Source organism: Ciconia boyciana, chromosome 6, assembly GCF_034638445.1.
Source record: "Ciconia boyciana chromosome 6, ASM3463844v1, whole genome shotgun sequence".
Taxonomy (NCBI): domain Eukaryota; kingdom Metazoa; phylum Chordata; class Aves; order Ciconiiformes; family Ciconiidae; genus Ciconia; species Ciconia boyciana.
This window is the reverse complement of record NC_132939.1, coordinates 2,882,114-2,908,606: the sequence shown is the minus strand read 5'-3', so window position 1 is coordinate 2,908,606 and position 26,493 is coordinate 2,882,114. Positions and strand designations below refer to the sequence as shown.

General features: G+C 39.6%; 1 protein-coding gene across 3 annotated transcripts in view; it reads left to right on the top strand.

Moving 5' to 3' along the window:
• Positions 1-256: 256 nt before the first annotated feature.
• The window catches only part of CAPRIN1 (cell cycle associated protein 1), a 36,242-nt gene continuing 10,005 nt past the window's right edge, over positions 257-26,493 (top strand). For 2 of the 3 annotated variants that reach the window (XM_072866039.1, XM_072866037.1), the window contains exons 1-12: positions 258-406; positions 727-917; positions 10,193-10,255; positions 12,186-12,272; positions 14,752-14,990; positions 15,110-15,192; positions 17,171-17,308; positions 18,744-18,796; positions 18,883-18,969; positions 24,130-24,285; positions 25,141-25,249; positions 25,726-25,787. In XM_072866039.1, the coding sequence (XP_072722140.1) occupies positions 729-917; positions 10,193-10,255; positions 12,186-12,272; positions 14,752-14,990; positions 15,110-15,192; positions 17,171-17,308; positions 18,744-18,796; positions 18,883-18,969; positions 24,130-24,285; positions 25,141-25,249; positions 25,726-25,787 (1,266 nt within the window). In that variant the 5' untranslated portion in view covers positions 258-406; positions 727-728. Of the gene's footprint in view, positions 407-726; positions 918-10,192; positions 10,256-12,185; positions 12,273-14,751; positions 14,991-15,109; positions 15,193-17,170; positions 17,309-18,743; positions 18,797-18,882; positions 18,970-24,129; positions 24,286-25,140; positions 25,250-25,725; positions 25,788-26,493 lie in introns of all 3 variants that reach the window. The other variant, XM_072866038.1, reaches the window with a different exon arrangement.

Here is a 26,493-nt window from a genome sequence, read left to right as displayed (position 1 = left end):
GGCGGGCGGGGGCCAGGGGCAGGCTGCCCCGCCTGCCTATTGTGTCTGCCGCTTAGGCGCCCGCCGCGCGCCTGAAAGACCCGCCAGAGGCGAGCCGAAAGACGGCGCCGCTGCTGGGAAGCGCCTCCTCCGCCTGGGCAGGGCCGGCGCCGCAGCGCGCTGGCGGGCGGGCTCAGGCGTTCTCCGCGGACACCCGCGAGCGGCGAGGACCCCGCGCCGCTCGCTCCCGGGCCGCCTTGCCTTACGCGCTGGCGTGCGCGCCCTCGCTCTCTCCCGTAGTAGCGCGGTGCAGAGGTAGCAGGAGCAGCGCGGGCGGCGGGGCCGGAGTCGGCTGAGGCGGCCATTCCTAGAGCGAGAGCGCAGCGCACTGAGTTCCCCCCCCTCCCCCGGGCCACTCACGCACACGGTGAGGAGGGTGGCGAGGCCCTCCGGACACCGGCGGGGCGGCGGGGGGACGGACGGGCAGGGTCGAGCTCGGGGAATGACCGTTGGCTCGGTGAGCGCCGCTGGCGGCGCGAGGCTGCCCGCTCACGTGACCGCCCCGCGCCCGCCCGCGTCAGTTCGCTGGAGGGTGGGTGGGCGCGCGCGCGCGCCGGCAGGTGCGGCTCGCGCGCGCGCTCCCTGGGCGTGGGGAAGCGGCCGTGTGCGCGCCCGCCCTCCCGCGTGTCCCCTCCGGCGGCCCGTTCCCCCGTAACGCGCTCTCGCTCTCTCCTCTCTCTCTCACAGAGATGCCCTCGGCTACCAACAGCACTATGGCGAGCAGCAGCGGGAAGGCGGGCCCGGGCGGTGAGGCTGCCCCGGCAGCGGCGGCCGCCCCGCAGGCATCGGGCGGCAGCATCACCTCGGTGCAAACCGAGGCCATGAAGCAGATCCTGGGAGTGATCGACAAAAAGCTGCGCAACCTGGAGAAGAAAAAGGTGCTCTCCTGTTCCCCTCGGACGGCGGCCGCGGGCTGATCGCTCCCCCCTCCTCGCCCCCCCCCGCCCTGAGCGTAGGCCCCGGGACCCTCGGTTGCCCACCCTCCTCACCCCCTCCCCTCACCCCGGGAGGCCCCCGCTTTACGGCGAGCCTTGCTCCCGGCGTCGGGCCGTCTGAAGGGACGTTGAGCCGTCCCATCCTATTTTCCTTCCTCTTCCTTGTGCCGGCGAGACGGCGGCCGGTCCCCTTAGCCGTGCCCTCCTGGTCCCGGGACGAGGGAGCCTGCGGCCTGCGCGGGTTGTTCCCGGCGTCGCCCCCAGGGGCCGCCCGCTGGAAGGTTCCAGAAGGGCGAGCGCGTCTCTGCCGGCCTTTCCCCTTTCCCTTTCGGGGGTCCCCCGGCCCCTGTTGTCGGCCGCCCTCTCCCGCGGCCCTGTACCGTCCCCAGGAGCCAGCCGGGTGCGTCCCCCCCACCCCCGTGTGGCAGCGGCCGGGAGGGGTCGTGGCTGCTGCCCCCCTCCAGCCCCGCGGGCCGCGGCCCCCTCCTCGCTGCCGGCGAGACCCCCTCGGCGGCGCGGCTCCCTTCCCCCTCCTTTCCGCCTTTTGTTTCCTTCGGCGGGGCCTTGCCCAGCCCTACTCTTGGCTTGCCGCTGGGAACAGCCCCCGATTTTCCTGCTTCCCCCTCCCTTCTTTCCCCCGCTCCCGTCGCGGGAGCGCTCCCCTTTCCCGCCCCGGAGAGGCGAGCTGCGGGGAGAGACTGCGGCGCGCCGGGCTCCCTTCAGAGCCCGTGCACATGGAAGCGGGAGCTAACATGGCGGCGGCGGAGGCAGCCTCAGCCTCTCCGACGGAACTGCATTGTGCGAGCAGGCTGCACAAAGCCGGGGGCCGCCGGCCACCCCACCCAGGGATTTTTCATCTCTCGTTTTTCATCGCCTTAAGCTCACCCCTTTGGAAGTCTTAGGTCAGCTGGAAGCGGCCTTTAAGGAGTTATTTTTAGAAGTAGCAGCTACTAAATCCGTGGTCCTTGGACGGTTCGAGTTGTGACAGAAGAGAAAAAAGCGTGTCGTGGTTACTTACAGTTTATGTGGCACCCACTCAGTGCTCAGTGTTGCTAGATTAAATGAGCCTCAGAGGGTTTTCTAACCTACAGAGCATGAGGTGTCCATCAGAAAAATACTAACGTACGTGTAGCCTAAAGACTTGCTTCAAAACACTATATTACTAAGCTAAAATTAGGGAATAGTAAAAAATAATTTTATGTCTGCGTTGAAGGTCTAAATCTGTTTTTGTTCTTAGAAGTAAATAAGCCCAATTGCTATTAATTCTTTTTTAACTAGCACTTTAGATCGTAGTAGTCTAGTATTCTGTATTTGCAGAAGGTGGAAATATTAGCAGTAAATTAGTCTGTACAGGTGAGTTGCAAATGAAACAAGCTGTGCTTTACTTGTAAATTTGTGCAAAGTGTAGTTTCCCACTTAAAAATGGGTGTTGGATTTTCCTGATTTTTAAAAACAAAACAACAAAAAGCAAGCCAGGAGCTTTTAGATAAGTTTTAGAATTGGAGGATCTTTCCTTGATCCTTGTCTAATACTGTCGTGTCTAGGTAGGACAAGGTGTCTGTGTTAAACTTGTCATTAATACATATGAATGTGCACGCATGCAGGAACACTGGCCCTCAAGGAAAAATGCAGCTCTTTCTGGACGTTTCTAGTTGTTTCAATAAAATAAAATGGTGTGAAATGATTGTTGTTTAACATACACAAAATCCTCTAAAAATATTTTTCTATGATCAAAATGTGTATTTTAAAAACTAAAGTTAGCAGGGGAACATTCTTCTGATCTGCTCTGTACTTTGAAGTAATAAAGAGGAGAAGCACACTCTTACTGGTGTGCGGGTCAGCTTTCCTTTCTAGTAGCATTTTTATTTACCTTTTAAAATAAATAATTCACACCTAATTTACACTTGGCTTAGCCGTTCCATTCTATTTGAATGGACTTCTGGTCAACTTTCATAGTATCTTAAGTTAGAGGGATGTGTGGGAGGCTATTATTCTGGTAGAAGAGAGTGAAAATCGGTGATGCTGGTCTCATGAAGGCCCTAGTGTTTTGGCTTTGGGGTTTTTTTGTGTATCTACGGCTGCTGTCGCAACTTTTTGTAACTATGGTGTCATAGCCAGGGAATACAGGGGACAAAGTGCCTTTTTTCTGGAAATGGCTTCTATTGAAAGGTCTTCCACTAAAATTACTTAGAGCATCTCTTTTTGGGGTACTCGGTGCTAGGCAGTGTGGGCTTGAAAAAGAAGAGGCAAAGGCTAGGGCTTGAAAAAGAAAAGCTAGGTGTGCTCTCACATGGATGAATTAAAGTTCAGAGATTTCTGTAAGTCTTAACAGGCTGAAGACGCTCTGAAACGTACTGAAGTAGGACTCTCATGTAAACACTAAAAGTCATGAGATAAATTGTTCTTGGTGTATTAAAGCAGAATTACTAATTAGCAAGCTTGAGACCCTCCCTTGGTGGGGGAATCAACAGTTCTTGTAAATCAACATTCTTTAATAAAGATAACATTGCGTGCTTAGGGTCCTGAAAAAGCTTGTTGTACGCATGGGCATCGGTATTTTTATTTTATTACTTGATAAGTTTACTTAAGTACACAAATTAGTTGATTTTCCTTTATTTTGAATCTTTTGACAAGAATTTTTTTTTTAACCATCCAGAAAGTAAAATTGTACTGGATACTGCAGAGACAGGAGTGGGTGAAAAATCCAGTAAATCTCACTGAAAACTTCTGCTTAGTTGAACATTTAATCCTTTCTTTGTCAGCAGCTGATAACGAAGACCAGTAGAGATCATTGAGAGCTTTGTATTTGAGAACGAATACAAAAATATACTTGACTTTGACACATGCTTTTGAAGGATGAAAAATAATTGCCCTGTAAGAGGTACCATCTTAGGTTTTAAATGGCATGTGCAGCTTTTCATTGAGGAGTGAAAAGCTCTTTATAAAGAAATTAGAAATTTTGAAGTAAATTGGTTAGTGTTGTGTTTCCTTCTAAACTCTGAGGATAAAATGATATGACCATCAAAATACAGTACACAATTTCAAATGACACTATTTTCTAACTTAGTTCTATACTATTTTGACTGTTTCTGTATAAACTAGAAATACTAGATTATTCGTTATGCTTTCATTTTTCTTTTCCTAAAAGTGACCTCATTATTTGAAAGAATGGGTATTGCTTGTGTTAAAACAGACTAGGATAAATTGAACCGCTGTTCATGAATGTATGTGAGAACATGGCCTGAAAATGTCTGTTCTCTCTTCATCTCTCTATATTTGGAAATGATAGGAATGCCATCCTGTTTTCTTCCTCTGTTCTTAGATGACAAGATATTTGTGTGTGCATAGGAGGGGGTAATTGAAGGGGTATTTTCTCTACAAGACCTTAGGACGTGCAACTTGAGTATACATTGACAAGCTTAGTTAATTTAAAAGTTGCATGAACTCCTCTAGGTTCTTGTTAGGTGTCTAAGGTTAGAATCCTACTAGCTCTCCAGGTTTCCTAGGAGAATATACTTCAATAAGACCTGCATTTTCTTTTTAAAGAAAAGGTCTTAAGACCTGCCCCTTCTGCTTTAGTCTTTTAGAGGGAAAAGCCTTTCCAAATTAAGCCAATTGAACATAGATCAAACTATGATGACTGAAAAAGTTATTTTTGCTTTCAACTTGTGTAATATAGCATAAACTATGTAAAAACAGTTTTTAAAACCAAATGTTCTGTAAAGAGGGACAAAATCTCTCATGTGCTAACACATGGTTTAAGGTATGGGCAGGTGATCACAAAGATTATTCTTGGACAACTGTAAATATAAAGTAAGCATGTTGGCTTAAACAACTTGACATAACTTGATGTATACAGTTAAAAAGATGGCACATTTTGGCTGTAGCTGGTAACTTAAGATGCTGTTGCTTTATCAGCCTGTCTCTGAGTTTCCAAATAAGTGTAATTCTGATTGGGTTGAAAAATGAATACTTAAAAAGTGCCTCTGTCATTATTACACCAGAATTTTCACTGGAACAGTAGATGGATATTTCAAGTTAATCTGACTTGGTTGAATAAAATGTTGGATTTCCCGTAGGAAACAATTATGAACTGATGGTAAAAGCTGAGATCAGTTTTCTATTCTGGTAGGTGCAGCTAATGATAGCAGGGAAGTGCCACGCTTCAAGTTGCTCATCAGTAGCAGTACTCTGAAGTGCTTTTGCACCATTATTTGGGCCACTTGGATATCCAAGACTTGTGAGTGTCTCTGCAGAAGCTCTTCTTGTGAAGCATGGTTTCAAATTTATTTTTGGAGATTAAATGTGATTTTGAAACCAAGAAGTCGTAACATTCGTTTGAAACTGTGTATTGAAAGCCCAAATCTTTATTTGAAACCTCTTTTGATAGAAGTTTTGAATAACTAAGCTTCATCTCTTAAAAACCAAGCAGGTTTATCTGTGAAATTATTGGTGTTTGGTAGTTTCTGGTTTCGGCTTGCTCTGTTTTGTTTTTAACTGTTTTATGTAGCATAGGAATTATTTCTCATAGCAAGTTCTGCTAACTAGATGCATGATGAGTCCTACAAGATGTGAAGGATCTTCTGCTTAAATTTTTCAGATGCTACTTTGATGTGTTGTTGATGCTTTTCCTTTTCTTTCGGAAGAAAAAGATACACAGAATGTGTTGGGAGAGACCAGTTTGTGTTCTAGAACCCAATTTGTCTTCTAGAATTCACTTGCTGTTGTAAAAGTAACTCATTTTGAACATAAATGATGTGTAGAACAAATCTAGGTCTCTTGCAGCATAGTCAACTTACCTGTGGTTTCATAGCGTTTCTATAGGAGATTCTGTGTGGTGATTTGGAAAGAGAAGATACATATGCAGCCACCGAAACTTTCAGGAGTTTCACTCATCAGGGGCTTAACTTAGTTCACGTTACCGAAGAAGCAGTTTTTTTCTCTGTAGTCAATTCATCTGAGTTTAAAAAGTTTACATGTCGAAGATTGCACATACCCATCAGTTCTGCGTTTCTTTGTGAAGGAGTGGGTCCCACTCCTAGCCATTCTTGTAGCTCTGTCACTCTGTGTGTGGTTGGATCAGGCTCCTGACCCAGCTGGCAGTTTGGCCGTATGGCTGTCCTTGTTGGCATGTGGGAAGGGTCAAGAATGTGTGGTGAGCAGGAGAATACACCTTTGGTGATAAGCTGATCATGAGACTGCAGTCTCAGAATTGGTATGTCTTTGTCACTCAAAAACTAACACAGCATGGAGGTATTTTTTTTCCTAAACTGTCAAACTTACCAGACTTTTTGGGGAAAAAACACAAGAATATTTACAACTGTTATTTAAAAAATTAATTCAGTTTTAACAGAAGACCTGTAAGTGTTTTGTGTTCTGGAGTATTGATGTTAATGCTTCATTACATCTTGATTTAGGATTGAAACAGCTTCTTGGGGCTTCTGTTAGGTGTGTATATATAATAGGAAGTGTACCCCGATAGTGAACATGAGAACTGTGGGTTTTTTTGAGAGGTTCCTTTTTGATTTTTTTTTCTGCTTATTTTTCTGAGGAAATGGGAAGACTTGATTTTTTTTCTTTTTTTGGTGATTTCTGGGCAGTCTTTGCTTAGAAGTTAAACTGATGAATGAGTGTGGAGATAATGGTGGAGGGCAAATAAATTACAATGTACAAATGTAAAAAGTTAATAAACTTCTGTTGCATAACTTGGCTTTTCTTTTGCTTCAGTGGGCAATGTATAAAGCAGCTATTTTAAATTTTGGATTATCTTAATTGCTTAATGCTGTTAAAAATATATGCATTTTTTGAGATACCTCGGAAAACAGCCTTGCAATAGTTCCCTCCATCTTTTCTTTGCTTGTAGTGAAGTGTGCATTACAAAATGTTTACTTCAGCTGCTTGAAGAGGTTATCTTCTCCCCTTCCACCTTGTCATATACACTCGTGCTGCTGTAACTGGTATAAACCATACCATTGAAATTATCTGGTTAAATATAGTGCCTCCCTGCTCCTGGCCCCCTTTTTTAAGGGTTATTTTTAATCAGATCATTCCAGTGATCCAGTTTATAGCATAGCACTGTAAATGACTGTAACAGCACAGCTGAGTGGTCAGGCATTTTTAAAACCAGTATTGTTTTTGAAGCTAATGTCATGTAACTGCATTTTTTTTTTTCCACACTTCAGGATAACATTTTTGAGGCAATTTAGAGAAGTTAATGAGAACTTGAGTGTGAGGGGAAGGTACCTGCTACCATAATAAAGTAACAAAATTTTGGATTCCTATTAAAATAAAATCTAGGGCACAGTTAACCAATGAACACCACCACCTTCCCCCTGTGGGCCCCCCCCCCGGTAGCCTATATGTAGTGCTTTTCTCCTAGGGAACTCCAAAATACTTCAGGTATCTTGGTGGAAAAAGAGCTGAAGCACAGTAGCTTGCTATCTGCAGAACTGGGGTCTGCTGACTCATGAGCTGTTTAATAAGACAATTTATGTGCTCGCTTTGCCACTTGATTTTTTTTTCTGCTGCTTTAGCTTTTATGCTTCAACACGTATATCCATGATGAGTGAGGATGAAGTTCCGTAAGGGGGGGGTAAAATTCAGAAAATCTTTACTTCTTGCAGACACTGCAGTAGGTTGCTAAGCAGGAATTTTACTGCAGTTGTTTTACAGCACTAATGCTGCTCTTAGATTGCTGTTAGTTGATAGTACAGATTAAAAAGAAAGCATTTTGCTTCCTTAGTATTTTTGTGTGATACAGCATTTGGATTTTACAGTATCTGGGATGATAGAAAAATGCTTACTTGGCATTTGAAATCTTTGTGACAATATGTAACTAAGTACACATTTGCTTGTCCTCTGCATTGCAGCTGAAAGGGCTTTCCTTTTGCCTTTACTCTTCTGATATGGATGTTTATAAGGAAGAAAAAGTGAAGACAAGTAACTTCCAATGGTTAGAAGTAGACACATTACCCTTTGGTTTTTAGTTGATACGTTGCTGAATGAAAATGAACAAAGCATTTACATTAGACCTTAAGAATATTTGACCGTTTAAAAAAAACTTATGCACTGTTTGAATACATTATTGCAATATGCTTAATCTGAAGATACCGACCATGCTGAAGTAAGGCTCCGTGGAAAAACTATGCAGAAACAATTGTAGTTATTTAGGGTATTTTTGTCTCTTCCCTCACTTACGCCTTTAGCCACCAAAATGGATTATGTGAGTGTTTTTCAGCATAATTTTGCAATATATGTTCTCTTCAACAAAGTTGATCTAAGTAGTATTCTCCTAGAATTTGATGTTCTATCCTGTTTGTTTTACTGTTGTTGTTTATGGGTTTGTGTTGGAAACTGGATCACGGAAATTGTTGGGGTTTTTTTAATGCATTTTTGTAGACACTGTTCAAACTGGCTCATATTAGCAGTCTGTTTACTGTGCAGCCTCACGATTGCATCAGTGTGACCAAGGGAGTTGTAATCTGCAGCATGGGAGTAAGTGGCTTGAGCAATCAAACTTCTAAAAATTTCTTTGTCTGCAAAGCCAGTTCATTGTAGGATTTAAGCTACCTTAAGCAGTGGAGGCATCAGTTAACCTGGCTGGCTTTGCACTGGGGCATTGCAATGTTTGAGCTCTTTACCCTCCCTTTTGACTTCACAGCTCAGCTACAGTCTCTTAAATCATGAAAACTACTGTTGTGATTGTCCAACCATGTCACCATCTATTCTAATATTAGTACGTGTAAGAGTAAAATTACTTTATTTCCTGTTGTGGTAGATTTTCAATATGCCAAATGCTCTTCAAGGGTATTTTTTTGATACATTACCAACTGTGGCTGCTGCATTTGACAACTCTTACTCTGCTAGTGTCTATCCCTAGCATGAAATTCCCAGTAATTTATTTTTGTGGCTCAGGAAGTTCTTACTACTTTGACTTTGCCTACGCCATTACTGGCTCTGATGCACTGAAAGATGAAGTAGCTAAGTGTTAAATCTAACCTGTAGGATTTCCAGAGAAATAAACTCTTGGCTCTAGGCGACATCAAAAGGACCAAGTCTCGTAAGGGTGGCTCTGTGTGTTTCAGTAAGTGATGCTGGGCATCAAATACTTTGTAAGAGGAGCTTTCTTGTTTAACTGTTTCACAGACTTTGATCTTTCCAAAAGGTCTGAGATTGAGCATAGAAGTTGAATTAGTTAGAAAAATATCAGTAAAGTATTTTAACTGAAATGTCCTGAAACAAATAGTAAAAAAACCAAAGACCACCATCACCAAAAAAACCTGTCACTCTGTGGCAAGTATAAGCTCTGAAACAGTGGTTGCATCAGGGTTTTTATTATTCTACATTCAAAATGAATTTTTTCTGTTTGCTTTCCTTTTCATGTTGTTGTTATGCTAGATTGGAAAGATAATTGTTAAGGATTCATTTTAATGGCTTTCTTTTAATAAGACCAAGGCAAATTTCCTAAAAAATACAAGCATATATGATAATACAGAAATGGTGAAAATGTAGAGCTTAATAGTTGTTATCATGCATAAGTTTTACCTGCTTTTGGCTAATGTCAGTGTTTTGCATGGTTTTGTATTTAAGCAGATTAGAGAACTGATCCTGCTGAAAATTAACCTAATGATTCCTTTTTCAGTTTCTCCTCATGAAAAAGAAATCTTAATGCTCTTGAACAAAATTATTTCAGAGCTATTAATATGAATTGTGTTGGTGGGCATTCTTGCACAAAGGATTAGAAACTTTTAAATTCTTTAGAAATATCTTAACTGATGCAAGTACAAAGAATTACAGTTCTGAATGTTATTAGCATTGACAGTGGTTTTTTGCGGTCATGTTTTTGGTATTGTAGTGATACAGTGGTAATAAGCTCTGACTCAGAATGGAGTTCAGCTCTCTGGTGTTTGGACTGAAGGAAATGTGCATTGAGAGTGCTTTCCCCCTTAGGAGGAATGTTAAGACTAGTCCTGAAGGTGTATTGTGATAGCCAAATAACATTAAAATACTTGTCTCTTTGGGAAGTATTTACATTCTTTTAACCCAGAAGACAAGTTTTCTGGGGTACTACTTCTACGTAACAGTTGCATGCTTGTGTAATGTGTTACTGTAATAACATGTATACTGTAATATTACAGTACCTAATTTTGTTAGCACAAGTAGAAAAAAGCAGTAACCTGGTTTTGGCTCCTCATAATAACATTTTTCTTTCTTTTCAGAGCAAACTTGATGATTACCAGGAACGAATGAACAAGGGAGAACGTCTGAATCAAGATCAACTGGTAAAAAGAAAAAAAAAAACAACAACAAAACAAACCTAACAAGATCTCTGTTAAACTGTTTTGTGATCTTGGTGGGGAAGGAGGGGATGAATTTCACTTCCGCTTTCCCCTTGTTAAAAGCTATTTTTTTCTGAGCTCTGACTTGGCCTCAGTTTTTTATTGCCTAGAATATCTCGGTTTTTCTGTTAATCAGAAACTGAAAGAATAGGTAGAGTGTGTTGTAATGCTTTATGCTTGTTGAGGTTAGGTTATAAATAAGCTCTGGTGAAAATTGGCATATGTTATAACCTAGGACTGTTGAAAGAGCTAAATTATACCTTTGAGGTTCTCTGGACATCATCCTTTTCTTTGCAGAAAATATGCCTAGGGAGAGCCTAAGGAGCTTAGTCACTTGGTCGTAGCTTGTAAATATTGTGCAGTCTAGTTAGAGATGTAGCTTAGACCAGGTTCTGAAGGGCTCTGAAAATAAGCTATGTCCATGTGTCTATATCAGTGCAGCAAATGTGACTCTCTAGATAAGCTGGACTTACTGGATGTATGCTGGTTGTCTCCTTGTTGGGGCTGGTTCTTAAAGTAGGTTATTGTACAGCTCGACAAAACAGCAGTTTTCCAGTTGTAATAAATATAAAGCTAGTATCAAATTAAATTGAGTTGAATGATGCAAACATGCATATTGATACTTAAAGAGATTACCAGATGCTCCGTAATCAACAATATTTTGTTGATGATTTTTAACATTGAAAAGAGTGAAGGAAAAAAAATGTACCCTGCAACTATTGCAGCTGTTCACAATTAAAAGAATTAGCTGCTTCCCTTGGTCCATGTGATCTTTTCATCTGTCTAGGCTTCGCTTTGGTGGTTCTGTGCCAACTGAAAAATCACTGATCTGTATATATTTTTTAATGGCGTATTGTGAAAATAAACCATGAGAAGTTTTCTGTTTGATGAGCAGGGAAGATAACTGAAATTTCATATTGAGGAGGGAAGCTCATGAATTAAGTTTTATGAAGACCACAGCCTGACTACCACGCTTCATAAAGATAAAATCTTTTTTGGTTGGAGAAATACTGAAAGTAATTGCTATTTTCACTTAGGTCTTCTGCGTCTACAAATCAGCTAAGAATGATGAATTTTGTAAATCACCTAATGTATAGATGTAATATGTAGTATGTGTATATGTGTAAGTTTCTTAGCTAGCTATATTACAAATGGAAATCCTTAAGGAAAAAAAAAAGCAAATACAGTTCATGTTCCTTGCTTTTCAAAGAAAGTAGGACTTTACCTTTTCTTTGGCTCAGTTGTTCTTACCAAGAACATACCCATTATTAATTTTGTCACAGCAAGAGTGTGTCTCAGACATTTTTTTTCCCCTGAGTTGACTCTCTGTAATTTCTCAGTACTGCAAAGTGGGTTAAGGAGTTTGGATTGCTTTGGTGCAGATCAGAATATTAGATATAGGAAAATAGCAAATCATACAGGTTTCTGGAAAAGGGAACGTTATGCTCTGTATAGCATTTTGATTTTGGCTCTGACTCAAGATAACAATGCATTAATTCTCAAACCTTTATCTCTTGAGCAGTTGTGAGTTGCCAGATAGCTCTTCTCCCCCATTCCCCTGGCCTGCCAGTTAGTTTTTGTCAGAAACTGACTAAAGCCAAACATTAAACTAGTGTGTCTTGGATGTGAGCATATATATGCATACGCTTTAGCATATTTATCTAAGAAACCAGAGGCCCTAAAGACATACACAAGTCTTTTCAATATTTTGGCCAGTGAAAATCAAAATTTGACTTGACATTGTTACAGTCCCATTCAGGGATGCTGTGTCTCGCTTAGGAACTAAAAATGTGGGAATTTGTTGGAAGTAGGTATTTTGTTCTATTTGTGATGGTTTACTTTTGTGTTTTTCGTTTTTTTTTTTTTTTTTAAGGATGCGGTGTCAAAATACCAGGAAGTGACAAATAATCTGGAATTTGCTAAAGAACTGCAGAGGAGTTTTATGGCCCTGAGTCAAGACGTAAGTAAAGAGCAAGTGGTACAATGTGGGCTATCCGGTGCAATACCAAACACTTAGGCTTTAAACTGTCTTTCGCTAACACTAGATGCAGTAGTCGCCTCTATTTACAGAGATGAAATGCTCATGATTTTTTGTATGTTTGGCTGTTTTCTTTTGCTCTGTGTACTAGTTTGTGTCAGGTTTTCTGGAGACTATTCCTAAAAGATTTTTCTGATGGACTAAATAAATGCATGGGAACAAAAATAATGTAATTTTCTGACAAAACGTAACTGTTGAAAACAGTGTGATTGCAAAGGAGGCCTGTCATGCAGCGTTACAGACAGCCACTTACTGTCAATAGTAACATTTTCTCAAAAGAAAACAGAGATTTTGCAGGCCTGCTTCTCTCTTTGGCAAGTGGCTGAAGGTTTTCATTTCTTTAGAGGATATCAAGTCTCAGCAACTGAAAGCATTGCAGTTCCTTTTTCAAGATTCTTGCTCTCTTGTTAGTTACAAATACAGTCTGAAACTGCAGTATGGGGCAAGATTAATACTATTTTCGTAAAGGATAAGGTAACTGAATACTAGTGAAACGGGTAATCTTTTGGGTTGGTGTTTTATCAAGGAACTAAAATAACAGTGTAATCAAGAATAAGTTCTAAAACTCTAATAGACAATTCCAGACATATGAACAGCTTTGCTTTATTTCTTTGTGCCAAGAGCTGCAAACAAAAAGACATACTTTAGACCTCTGCAGTATCATTGCAAGGAAGAACTAGTTCTGGGGCAAGCTGAAAGCGTAACCCATTCTACAGGACTGGAAGATTCTAAATGCAGTAATACAATTAGAGTTAATGAGTTACGGAAAGAGCAGCAACATTGGTAGAATTAATTGTGTAGTTGATGTTAGACAGTCTGCTGCACTAACGAGTGTATTTAGTTTGTGAACAGACTATGTGATAATTTGAAAGGCGTCGGCATCCTCACGTTATAAACTGCTTTCTACATTTGATGTGGCTGTAAACTTATAGGCGTCTCAGCCAAGCTGTTTCTTTGCTTTTCTTGCATCAGGGTTCCATGTATGTTTATGGAATGTTAGTAATGAAGAACTTTCTTCTTCTGACAAGTTTGTCCTGAAGTATATCCCTAGTCAGCTGACTGCTAAAAGAAGCGAGTGAATCCAGGAGTAATAAATTGGTGCTCTGCTTTCAAACTTGATTGCAATTTTTCCTGGTTGGAGTTAGTTCTCATACAGTTGATTTTAAGATAAGTCTTTGATTTTAAAAAAGAGATTTAGATGCTTCAGAGGGAGAAAGTCACTGTCACATTACTTTTTTTTGTAAAAGAAGATTAAAGCTTTGTATAGTTGCAGAGTGAGCAAGCTGAATTTTGCATGTTAGATGTTTGGATTGAGAATAAGAATGGAAGAAATGTCCTGTAGGTTCAGAGCAGTGATGCATTTAGACCACTTCTATGACAACAGCGGTAGAAGGTACTAGGCAGAGTACAAGGCTGATGGTTATCTGTCATCCATTCCCTTACGGCATCTGTGATCCTCAAACTGAGAATGTTAGAGAGTAGATGCATTCCCGTCCCCTTTAGTGTCTCTCTGTGGACCTCATGTCCAAGAATTTGTTCAAATCCTTTTTGAACTTGCTGATACTATCTCCCCAGCCTTTCATGGCAAAACATTCCATGAGTTCCCTCCCATGGTGAGTAAGAAACAAGAGTACTTTTGTTTATTTTTTTTAAGCTGATCTCCTAGTAGTTCCAATGAATGCTGCCTCCTATCATGGGATATGGTGAATAACTGCTCTGTTCGTGTTATCTGCTGGCCTTTGTGGCCTTTGTGAAAAATCTGGATCACCCTTACTCCTCCAAATTGAAGAACCCAAGACTTAGGCTCTGCTCATAAGGCAACTGCTCTGTCCCCTTGATCATTTGAGTTGCCTTTGTCTGTACTGTTTCTAATTGCTCTAAGTCCTCCTTGAGTTACAGAAGCCAGAAGTTGTAAATAGCCACAATGTTTGCTTAAAATGTACTTAATTTTGTACATTTTTGCCACTTCCATCTAGATCAGAATCACTTAGTGTTTACAGAATGCTTCATAAACGAAGCAGATATTTCAAACAAGCCCAGCTTGCTATTAACACATTCATGTCTGAAGCTTCAGACCTGGTAACTGCACGCACTTGACTGAACTGCTTGTAAGTCATGAAGTACAGACTTCAACTAAGAATATGATGAAGATCCAATATGATCCAAGGTTTGTGGCGTTGATTTTAGTTTGTCTTAATTTGCAGGGTTTTGACTCTGCTTAGAAGATATTCTTCAAATTTCACAGGTTATTCTGCTGTAATATTGGATTGATAAAGTGGCAGTTCAATACCAACATACATATCTTTCAATAAAAGACACTTCAAACCTTCCCCCCACCCCCCTGAGTTCACTACAGAATCCAAGTTTAAGCAATTTAAATTTTCTTTTTCATTTTAAACAGATCCAGAAAACAATAAAAAAGACAGCTCGCAGGGAGCAACTGATGCGAGAAGAAGCTGAGCAGAAGCGTTTAAAGACCGTACTAGAGCTACAGTTTATTTTGGACAAATTGGGTGATGATGAAGTGCGCAACGACTTGAAACAAGGATCAAATGGAGTACCAGTACTGACAGAGGAGGAACTGACAATGCTGGATGAGTTTTACAAGCTAGTTTACCCTGAGCGAGACATGAACATGAGGTAGGCTTACAGTAAAGTACCTTTTCTTTATAATTGTCAGTCAGTTAACGATATATTTGTACTGTAGTAATTTAAAGACTTGGTAAGTAATTAACTCTTATTGATTTTTTTTTTTTAAGGTTGAATGAGCAGTATGAGCAAGCATCTGTTCACCTGTGGGACTTACTGGAAGGGAAGGAAAAACCAGTTTGTGGAACAACCTGTAAGTATAGTATCTGTATTAAGAGAGAGTGCACTGAATTTGTGCTTGAACTAAAATACAATGTCTGATATGAGAGAACTTTGGTAGTTAATTATCTTTCCGAGTTTTTAGAGCAGCTGCTTTTTTTTCAGACCTTAGCTGAACTGTAACAGAATAACTTACTGAAGTGTGAACTTACTGTGTGGTGTATTTTTGTTTTTACTGATGCAGCATTACTCGGTATTTAAGCTTAGTCTGTTCCTGCTCTTTCAGCAGTATTCTGCTGCGGTTGGTGCTTAGTAGCAATTCTTTGTTTTCTGGAAACGTGTGTGTGAACAAGGAGCTTTGTCAATAATATGACCTAATATATAAACTGGCATGGCCTTATTTAGTGTGATGTTCTGCTCCCCCTTGTCTCCAGCAAAAAGCATTCTGGTTTTGCCCTGTTTTGATTGATTAACTCTGTAAATTGGGGTGTGGTCCTTCGGATGGACTGGTTTCTTGCAGAAATGCAACTTTTCACAAATATGTAGCTTCTAACATTAGACCTTAAGAAAATGGCTCTGCTAGGCAGTTGACTGTTTCTTGTATCGTGGGGAATTTTTGAAGTCTCTTAATTGGAAATCAATAGGAAAGTTTTAGGGAAGAGTATCCTTTTTTGTAGGTAAAATGGCTAACAACTTTCCCCCTTTTTAAATAATTTTCAATTATCTTTATTATATTAAGAGTAATATTGAGCTGTTAAGAGTTTTTTGTGTTCTCTTCATAGAAAATGGAATGATAGTATTGCAATTATTACCTAATCTGCTTTATTGAGGAATGATACACAGGAGATTGTAAGATATTGTGGCCTTAATGGTAATAAGATTTTCCTTGTTTGTGGCAGAATAGGAAACTTCAAATTGTTTGTATTGTTGAAATGAAATTTTGTGAGGAGGTACCAGGTTAGTATTTTCTTAATTAATATTTGTTCTGCAAGAACTCAAGTCTGAAATGGTTGTGATGTTAGGCCTTCGTGAGAGCCCAAAGATATGTAGCACATATTGTTTTGAAGAGGAGGAGGGAGGAGAAGGTATGGGGATAGTTTTCAGGAGAGGGCTGACGTACATACGCTCATTGGAGACCTAGTCATTCTCTTACTGGATGAAGTTGGGCTGCGTATTGTATCTGGATCTCAGGATGAGCTTTTAGTGATGTCGTTGGCAGCCATTGCTGGTTTGCTTTGTCTTATAATAGGGATGAATGTTAATGTATTTCTGTGCTCTTCTCTGTGTATGTATTGATTCATTCAGTGATTATCGTTTGCCAGACGTGCATTGTGAGTCTTCCATTTTGAGTCTGTTTTGGTTTTTGTTGGCCTAGATAGTCAGCCTTGCCAGTGCAGCTGATTTGTTTTGGGTTAAGACACCGCAGCATTCATCTAAGGCACTGAGTGCAAGCTTGTGCTTGTTTGGCTTACAAAGGCTGTTCTGAGCTGCTTCACCTCAGGGGAAGAACCTTCATGAAGGTGGTACCTGTGGAAATTTGTTTGTACTGACAGTTGTTTTGTAAGAAATTGACTTACAGTAAGGTTTTTTAATTAGGAAATTACAAATAATCAGTTACAGTTGAAACTTCAGTGAGTTCCTAAAACTTTCCAAGCTGAAAACTAAGTAACCAGAGATTTTTGAAATAGCAGGAATAAAAGTATGGTAATTAAATTCATAAACTTTACCTCACTTTGAAGTGTTTCACAAATCTTCTGAAGAGTATTATATACTCTTGAGTTTTTCCATGGCCTTCAGATTTTTCTAAACAGAAGTTGATTATTTATTGATTTATTTAATATGACCTGGTAAGACAGCAGAAATTCTGTAACAGTGATGTCCGTGGACTAGCTTGAGGCAGCAACATCTTCCTAGCAAAAGGGTAATAAAATTTATGTGGGATCTTTGGGAAGGAAGGAAAGGATGATTAGGACTGAGTTACTGTTAATTTTTAACTTCTTCTGTTTTCCTAGATAAAGCGCTAAAGGAGATTGTTGAACGTATTCTTCAAACTAGTTACTTTGATAGCACCCATAACCATCAGAACGGGTTATGTGAGGAAGAAGAGGCAGCGCCCGCACCTGCAGTGGAAGATGCTGTAGCAGAAGCTGGTAAGAATACAAAGGTCCTTTGTGATGAACGTATTCGTTTGTGTTGTACTGTCTTGTCTGTTTGGATTCATCAGAATGATTAAATTGCAACTGCAGTTCTAAGCACAAAAAGCACCTGTCTCTGAATTCTTCAGGTGTACTAGTGTTTTGAATAGAAATGTCATTTCTTGATCATCAGGTATACATCTAGCCAGGCAACGTATATAGGGGCAGTCAGCCATTCATTCAGCCCTGCTCTGAGCCATGAGGAAAGAAAAGCAGAGCTGTGTGCCAGAAGAGTTCTGTAAGGCTGACTCTTGCCAGCTACTTCTTTGGAGGGACTGTAATCCTTTCTAATGATCACACCATGAACGTCTTCCGTCATGTGCAAGGAGAGGCTTACAGTTCTAACTCTGGAGCATCAGCTGCATGAAGGAACAAAGTCACTTAGTAGTACTTGTTTTTGAACACATCTTTCAGCATTTGTCTGTGCAATATGTCACTCGCTGAAGTAAGAACCCAGGCTAACAATGAAATTATTTAGAAGCAGGTTTATGCAAATGAAAATTATTGCCAACATCTCTTTCCTATTTTGTTTTCCTGTAGAACTTCTCATTATGATTTATAAAAAAACCTTTTTTTGTCTGTAGCATTACAATGATCTAAGATTAAAGTTCTGATTGCCTGAGGCTTTTGCATTTTTCAGTGGTTCCCACCAGTTTAATCTTTTGTTAGAAGGGAAGAGTTTTTGAAGCAAAGAGTATGCTTACATACTTAAGAAACTCGAGAATATGGTACCAAACTTGAAGAAAAGAAAATCATGACCTTTTTTCCCTTTTGAGTATGTTGTGGAGAAAGTTGAAATTTCGGGTTACTGAACATAACTCTTCGTAGCAAGAATTTAATGTGATTTTTTAAATTCAAAACTCTGAGAATCTTTGTTACTGCTTAATTCTCTGTTAATGTCCTGTTGTTTTTATTTTCTTCATTCTGAGACACAAGTTTCTTCATCTACCTTGTAATATTAGGTTTGTTTCTGAACCCAGCAGATGCTTAACTGTACAAGTCAGCAATATTGAGGCTCTAATTTCAGATCTAATCAAAATCCCATCCCCTTGAAGATGTCTGATGAGGCGACTCCTTCCTTATTGTATAGCAAGCTTCTAATATTAGGAATTAATGTCACTCAAGAGTAAATGTGTGTCCATTCATTCTTACACCTAGCTGTACTTCCTGTGTAGTAATAGTCTATAACACTTCTTTAAAGTAAATGTTTTTGATAAATGACAACTGCAAAAATGCATCATGCTTCTTCAAAATTCCACTTTTATTGGGGGAGATTTTTTCATCTAACTTTCATCTAGGTTTGTAACATGGTTTTTGGTTTGGGTTTGTTTGGGTTTGTTTTTTTGTTTTTTTTGTTTTTTTTCACAGAAATGGTGTATTTTTCTTACAGAACCTGATCCAGCAGAAGAATTTACTGAACCAACTGAAGTTGAGTCAACTGAGGTATTATTCACTGGAAAGATTATCATTTTGTATAGCTTTAATGCCACTTACTTTTACTTTCATACCCTTTCTTATTTTTATTTTAGTATGTAAACAGACAATTCATGGCAGAGACTCAGTTCAGCAGTAGTGAGAAGGAACAGGTAGATGAGTGGACAGTTGAAACGGTTGAGGTAAGATCTTGTGTACTGCAGGTAAAATTGCAATCCCTGTTTCCGCTGACTCACAATTCATGATAGGTTTTAGTATTGCACCCCTTCTCCCCCCATATATATAAAAATACATATATTTAAGTAGGCTTGGACGCGCTACTCATTCTTCAATTACATATTTAGCTCAGGAGTACCTAAAATAAAAACTACACGGTCTGGCTAAGTTTGTGGAGAACTTGCTTTTGTTCAATAGTGGCCTGCTTGGGAAAACGGGACTTAAAAATCTTAGGCTTAAAAAGACTTAAAAGATTTTTTTGAAGACTTTTTTTTTTTAAGAGAACTTTGCTGCAAATGTAGAACTTAAGTTTATCTACACAGCTGCTGATGGCATGGCATAGTTGCGCGTTTCACTGAGCAGTTCTGTGGAGAGGGAGCTGAAAATTAGTATCTCAAGTAATATCCGCTCCAGATTGCATATGCAGATACTCTGATGTTAAAATATGCCTGCATGTACATCTGTGCCTTCAAGAGTTACAGTGCTTCAAGTATTTAACTTGGTAGTACTTTGCAGTTGAATGATTGTTCACTTGTGATATTTGTGGTACATTGCTATTGGGATCCATTCCCAGTTTAGTAATTTAGGCTCTAGACTTAACTATGTGTACAAGTCTGTGTTATTATACTAGAATTTGTGTTCTTCACGTACTGAAAAGGACAAGTCACATGGAGTCATTCAAATGTTTGGTATTTTGGAACTTGGGTTGTATCCATCTGTTAGGAAGAGGTACGAGCAGCATCTTTCAGGTGCTGGAGACGTAACTTTTGGTTCACCTTAGCCTTCTCCAGAGCAAATTAGAGAAGGTAAATTTTTTACACTCTCTTCCTTGGTGTCTTCAGGCTCTTTTAAGTGTAGGAGTGGGGTAAGTGTTTATCATCTCTTCAAGTGGTGAAAAAGAGAGCAGCCATTTTGATCTGATTATCTAATCTGCCCGATTTTACATTCAGTCTGGCTGAAATTCCTGTCTTACAGTGTTGAAGACCACTAAGAGATTTAATAATACTTAGGATGGGTGTGAGGCTTCTAGAACTAACTAGACAACTTTGCCATGTATGTGAATGATTTTGGTAGTATCTTGTCATAGTATTCCATTCCCTTAGTTTAAAAACCCTAAAATATCACTGCTATTAATGTGATTTAAGAAATCTCTTAAAAAAACTAAAGAAACCCTCCAAAAACACACAGTAAAGTAATGCTTGATTGGGGTATTCTTACAAGACACAGTATTTTAAAGTTAATGTTTGATTGGCTTCAATCTATCTTGAATTATACCCAAATTACATCTGTGTTTCTACCAAGCGTCCGGAGTAGCTTAGAGGTTCAGTTCTCTGTAGTTCTTAATATAAGTGGTATGGATGAAGACATGAGTGTATAGGAAATGTCCTTATGATTGAAGCCAGTTGTGCTTCCCTCTGCTCTTGAACTGTAAGACTGTGTATTGCACAGCTGAAAACTCAGATGCTTCCTCATGGGAATAACAATGATATAAAATAATTCAGGTTGTAGTTTTGTATCGGACTGATTTCAGAAACTCCTAATTTTCCACACGTCTTTACTAGTCAGCTGAATCTGGATTATATCTGCTTTGTTTTCATAGAACAATACAAAGAATGTATACTTCACTTCTCCTTTCTGTCCCAGTTTCTTGGACTATTTACAAATGAGCAATTTAGAAAAATTTAAAAGTTGAAGACTGCTTCTTCGTAATTCAGAACCTTATTTTCTCAGATTTAACACAAAAAGGGGAAATTGAGAGTAACTGTCTTTGAAATGACTCATGCTGTTCTTGCTGGCACCAAAATCCCATTCCTCATGGGAATGCAACTGAACTGTCCTTAGGGAAGGTGACGATACACATTGTATAGCGCCTTTGTGCTGTTCAGCTCAAGGTAGTTGTGGCACTAGCATAGTAAGAGCTGTGAATGGTAGCTGTTGATTTTTGTGCTCTTCAGCTCAGGGTAGTTGTGGCAATAGTATAGTAAGAGCTGTGAATGATAGCTCTTAATTTTGGAAGCTGATAGTATTCTGAAAGAGAACATTTATGCAGAAAGTTTCCATTGTTTATGAAGAGGAAGGCTATCACAAACTTGTCTCTTTTTCATTAACTCTCAAGTAAATGTGATACATTCAAGGTTTCTGTGGTATGGTGTGTTTATAGTTTGAGAAGTGATGGTGTCTCACAATATTTCTGTATGGGCCTTCCATGAGTTTTAAACGGAAGAATTTGCTTGTGAATTTTCAAAATGTATTTGCATTTGGGTTATATGATGATGTAATTTTGGTGAAGATGTCCTTTATTGGTAATAGTGGGGAGTTTGTTTGTGGGGGTTTTTTGGTTGTTGGTTTGGTTTGGGGGGGGGAAGGTTGTTGGTGGGGTTTGTTTGTTTGTCTGATTGTATTTTTTTTAACTGCTTCCTTTGTAATAAGTACCTGAATCTGCTTGTATACAAAGTTCTGTGTGTCTTAGATTATGGAAATTTGGTTGGATGGATGTGTGTGTATTTTGTGTAGAACTGGAAACTGTTCTGTGACTGCCAGAATACAAGTTCATTCTGGTTGGTTTGTGGTGTCATTAGATTTCTGGTTTTACCTTTCCTTCTTTCCTCCTTCTTTGCCCCCTGGCCTTCTCCACCCTGTCATTCTCTTCTAATTGTGTCTGGGCAGCTCTGCCTGCTGAGAAGGTCAAGGTGCAGGGTGTCAGGAGGCAGGGTGTCAGAAGGTGAGCATGCAGTTTGACGAGTCAAATACTACTCTGCAGAGAGGTTCACCTCTCCTAAAATAAAAGTTTCACCTTGCTGCTGTGCCCCCAGGATGAATGGAGATGTATGGTCGGGTAATAATCTGATTTTTGAATAATGATCCTTATGTTTTAGTAGTCTTGGTACCTTTTTCATGCAGCAGACTGTTAGAAAGCTGTTAACTTTAGAACTACAGCCTGTCTGTTGGCAACTTAATATGCCAAACTTGACATTTTTTTAGGAGGTTCATCCTACTATGATTATAATAGGTCAAAGTTCCTGGCAGTGATAATAAGACTAAAGGAATAGACCCTAAACAGTTCCTTTTGACATTAAAAAAGAGGTTTGAAGACCACAATGTAAAGTATTAAACACCATCTGAAGTTAGTACTGTACTACTTGTGAAAAAGGAAAATATCTGATAAAATTTTGTCCCTGTTCTGTGTTCTTGATTATTCTATCAGCTTGTTTTTTCTTGAAGATACCAAATTGTTATGAATGACTTGGACTTCATAAGTTGAGTGATAGTACTCAAATAATTGAGAACGTTTTCAATAATACTTATGTAGAAGATGAGTAACTGCTGGTTTTACCTCTCAAGTTTCACCTAGTCATCTGGCTTGGTTTTTTCCTTGACTTTCATTTTAAAGCTTTGTAACGTGCCAGAGGTCTATGTGTGCTTTAAATAACATTTTCAGAAAATTTTTTTCCACTCACAGGGCTTAATTCTTAAGTTGGAAACAGTCCATAATTTGAAGTTTGGGGACTGTGTAATACAGCAGAGCAGTTGTGCTTGTTTTCCAGTGTGGACAGCCTTAGGGTATACTTCCATGGGGATTGTCACATTGCTTGTCTTTGGATGGCTAATAGTGGAGATTTGGATCTGAAGGGAATCTTGAAGAGGAATGTAGGTTATGGTTGTTTTTTAGTTTTGCTTAGAGGTTGGTTTAATTTTTTTTTTTAATTTATTTTCTATTGCAGATGACTAGGGATTTGGTCAAGGAAAGAGTCATTGGAGTTTGTGAGGCAATTGCATGTGCAGAATGTTACATACAAAAAATGTTTGTAAATCTGAGCATACTTCCTACTTCCAGTAGGCATACTGGAAGATGCTGTAGGTTTCTTTGAGAAGTTCAAAAAAGATTTACAGGCTTTGAGGGTGGATAGAGGGAGTTCAAGTTTAAAGTTCAGACCTGTGATTATAGAACTGGTCTAAAATAGGACTGTTTTGTCACTTGTCGTGACTGCTGTACAAAAATCTGTCTTCTGTAGTTCTAATAAGAAACCCGATATTTTGTATAAATATTCTGAACTTTGAGGTGCATGTATGCTAATTTATATCCTGTGCAACTGTAAGTTTAAGGCTTACCTGTTTATCTGGGAGATTATTAATAATGCAGAGCTCATGGGAATAGAGAAGCAATAGACAAGTTATTGACAATTATCTTATTTTTAAAGGAGAGTTGTTGACATGAATGCAAATTGAAAATGGCACTTGCTGTATTACGGGAGTTGCCTAAAGAGCAAAAGCAGTTAGGAATGTGAAAGTGTTACTTTGTGCAGCCGGACTGTCCTTGTAACTATCTGTTTTCAAGCTCTTTGATCATGGTGGTTCTTAGATGCTCATGTTCAGCTTTCCTGGTTGCTCTGCTGTCTTTAAGGTGGTATTTGCAAGCATGTTGCTGTTTGTTGTACCTTTGTTTATGTGTACCATATTGGAATATGGCTAGTAAATGTGAGCTTTCTTGCCCGCTGTAAGTTGTGCTTCTGCTTCTGGGCTTCTGGTGTTGCCCCACCGTGCTGTCTGGCAATCTTCCTATCATGCAATGCTGCCTGCTGCTCTCTGAGACCATAAATCAGCTAGCTAGGGTAACACTTGAACTCGGGTCTAGATGTGGCTATGAAAATTTAAAATTTTAAAGTCTTAAGAAAGACCAAAAAATTCTGACTCTACTTATATTTACCAAAAAGGTATGAGAAAAGAATTGTTCTCCATGTGTGCATATTTCTGAAACTTACTTTTCCCCAACTTTCTTTAAATTTCCAAATGTTGATAAATTGCTGTCTCAAATCCTGCTCTAAAAAAAATCCCCATAATATTGAACAAACTTTTTGTTAGCGCTGTTCTTAATGGGGAATAGAGTAGATGGAAAGCAAATAGAGCACAGTCTCTAAACTTTCGTGTCCTGTGAAGTGCTCAGATCAGTAGCTGGCCACCAGTATTGGCATGACTGTAGGAGGATGTAGTATTTTTCTTCGAGAACACTATAGTAGTTATGACCATAATGGATTGAGCAATAGCTATAAATTTCAAGAACTACTGAGTCACTTCTGTGCAGTGTTATCTTAAGCTGAAATTTCACTCGGTTGCTTGTTTCTTGTTAGGTTGTAAATTCGCTGCAGCAACAGACACAAGCTACATCTCCTCCAGTTCCTGAACCTCACACGCTCACTACCGTGGCTCAAGCAGATCCTCTTGTTAGAAGACAGCGAGTACAGGACCTTATGGCGCAGATGCAGGGCCCATATAACTTCATGCAGGTATGATGACCCTACCATGGTACTGTGGAGCTGGAAGCAAAGAACATAGCGCTTTCTGGCTGTCAGTCATGATGTAAAGACTCTGCTGTAGTTTATTTGAAAAATACACTTGTCTTGCAAACTGTGTAGCGCTGTATGGCAAGATCTCATCTGAAGCCCGCAAACCTGTATTGCTGTCAAAGTACAATGAGAATGTTATTTAACTTTTCAGTCCTCGTTTGTACTAAATCTACAGAGAAGGCAGAAAGTTGTATATCACTGGGTGCTGTAGTATATGCTACTTAAGTGAGACCAGCTGTAAAATATCCCTTCTATAAGCTAGTTCTAAATTTTATGTTATGAAAAACTTCTACAACACATGAAGAGAACACTTTTTGGGTTGCTTCTTGAAGGCTCTCCTTTAATCTCTAAAGTTAGAACAACTAGCAATGCATTGGGAGATAATGGAATACATCAGAAAAAGCCTCTCCTCCACAAAGAAAAGAGTAGACACCTTGGTAACAAATGAGGCATACACTTCTTATGTTCCTTTTCTTGTTTCTTCCTACAAAGTGCTAATTTAGGATAAAGAATAACGACTAGATCGGTGCCTATTCTGTCTGGCTATTAAAATCTCCCTCCATTTATCTTTTTGTGAGATAAGCTCTAATTTGTATACATGGACTGAATTTTTATTGTGATAAATATATTTTGGGATTTTTAGTATCTTAATTGATTTAAAATGTATGGTAAAACCGGCAATTGTGTAACTGTGGACTAAGCTTACCTTATTATGACCTGGCCATTTCTGTATTCTGAAAGTTAATATTTTTAAAATACAGTAAATTGTATTTGCTTTTCTTATTTTTTTCCCAGGACTCTATGCTGGAGTTTGAGAACCAAACACTTGATCCTGCCATTGTATCTGCACAACCCATGAATCCAGCACAGAATTTGGACATGCCACAAATGGTTTGCCCTCCAGGTTTGTAATGGTAAATCCTAAACATAAATATTGGGGAAGCCTGCAAGTCATCTCTTAGAAATGCTTCAGTTACTGCTATATAGTAAAGGGGTCATCACAAGCCATAATACAGTACTGTTAAAGTGTGTTTTTCTCAGAAATGTGGTTGTACTTTTGAAGCATACTATTCGTAGACATCCAGTTCTCACTTGCTTCTAGATTTCGCTTGGAAGTGTGGGACATTTTAAACTTTTTTAAATGGACAAAATACAGTTTTGCTTAGCCTTTTGGAAATTGCCGGATTATTTTGGACAACTGGAAAAAACGTACTTTGCGTGGAAATGGTAATTGATATTTTGAGTATAGCTTTGCCATGCCAAAGGCATAATCATCTTTATGATGATGAGCTCTCAAATAACTGAATTAGAAAAGATGGTAATACTATTCTGTAAAAGGTTTGATTGTACTATGTAATAAGTGAAATTATTTTCCTTCAGTTCATGCTGAGTCAAGACTTGCCCAGCCTAGTCAAGTTCCTGTGCAACCAGAAGCTACACAGGTAACATGTCTAGTAAATTGTGTTTTGGATTTTAAATTTATTTTAGTCTTGATTGATGTTGTAATAGTATTTAATTCCTAACTATATGAGAAACTCAAAGCTGAAGTTCCGATTTTGGAAAATCGGTTATCTCCATTATCTCTTCAGCATTGTCGCTTATCAGCATTACTGTATACAGTTTTTATGCTATGCAGACATTGCATGTTTTCTGTAATGGAGTCTTATCAAGCATTAACCTGTTTGGAAAACTGTTGAGTCCAAGGTTTAAGTATGAGTTTATTGAGGAAACTGCATTTAGAATTAGAGGCCTCTTAATCTGAAGGGCACAAGCACAGAAGCAGTTGCAGTTTGCACTGCTCATTCTAATGGCCCAATGTGGACTTCTCGGCAGTTGTCAGTTCTTTCAATCTGTGGAGCTCACCTCAGGCTTCAAATTCGGTGTGTGGATGTGATTTTCGTTTCCACAAACTGACTTTCACGTGCCTCTGTGTTAGGCTGCCTTCACTTAAAATCTGTATCCCATGTGACAGTGGTGAATTTTAAGTGGGTTTTTTCATGATTCAGAGGAAGGACTTCGTTTGGAATGCTGCTTGGTGTAGTCCTACTCTAATATAGCAGTTCAACTTCAGGTTTCTCTGTGTGTTCTGTTCGAGATGGACTAATAATTTGACATGTCAGTCCTTGCCTAGTAGTGTTCTCTGTCATG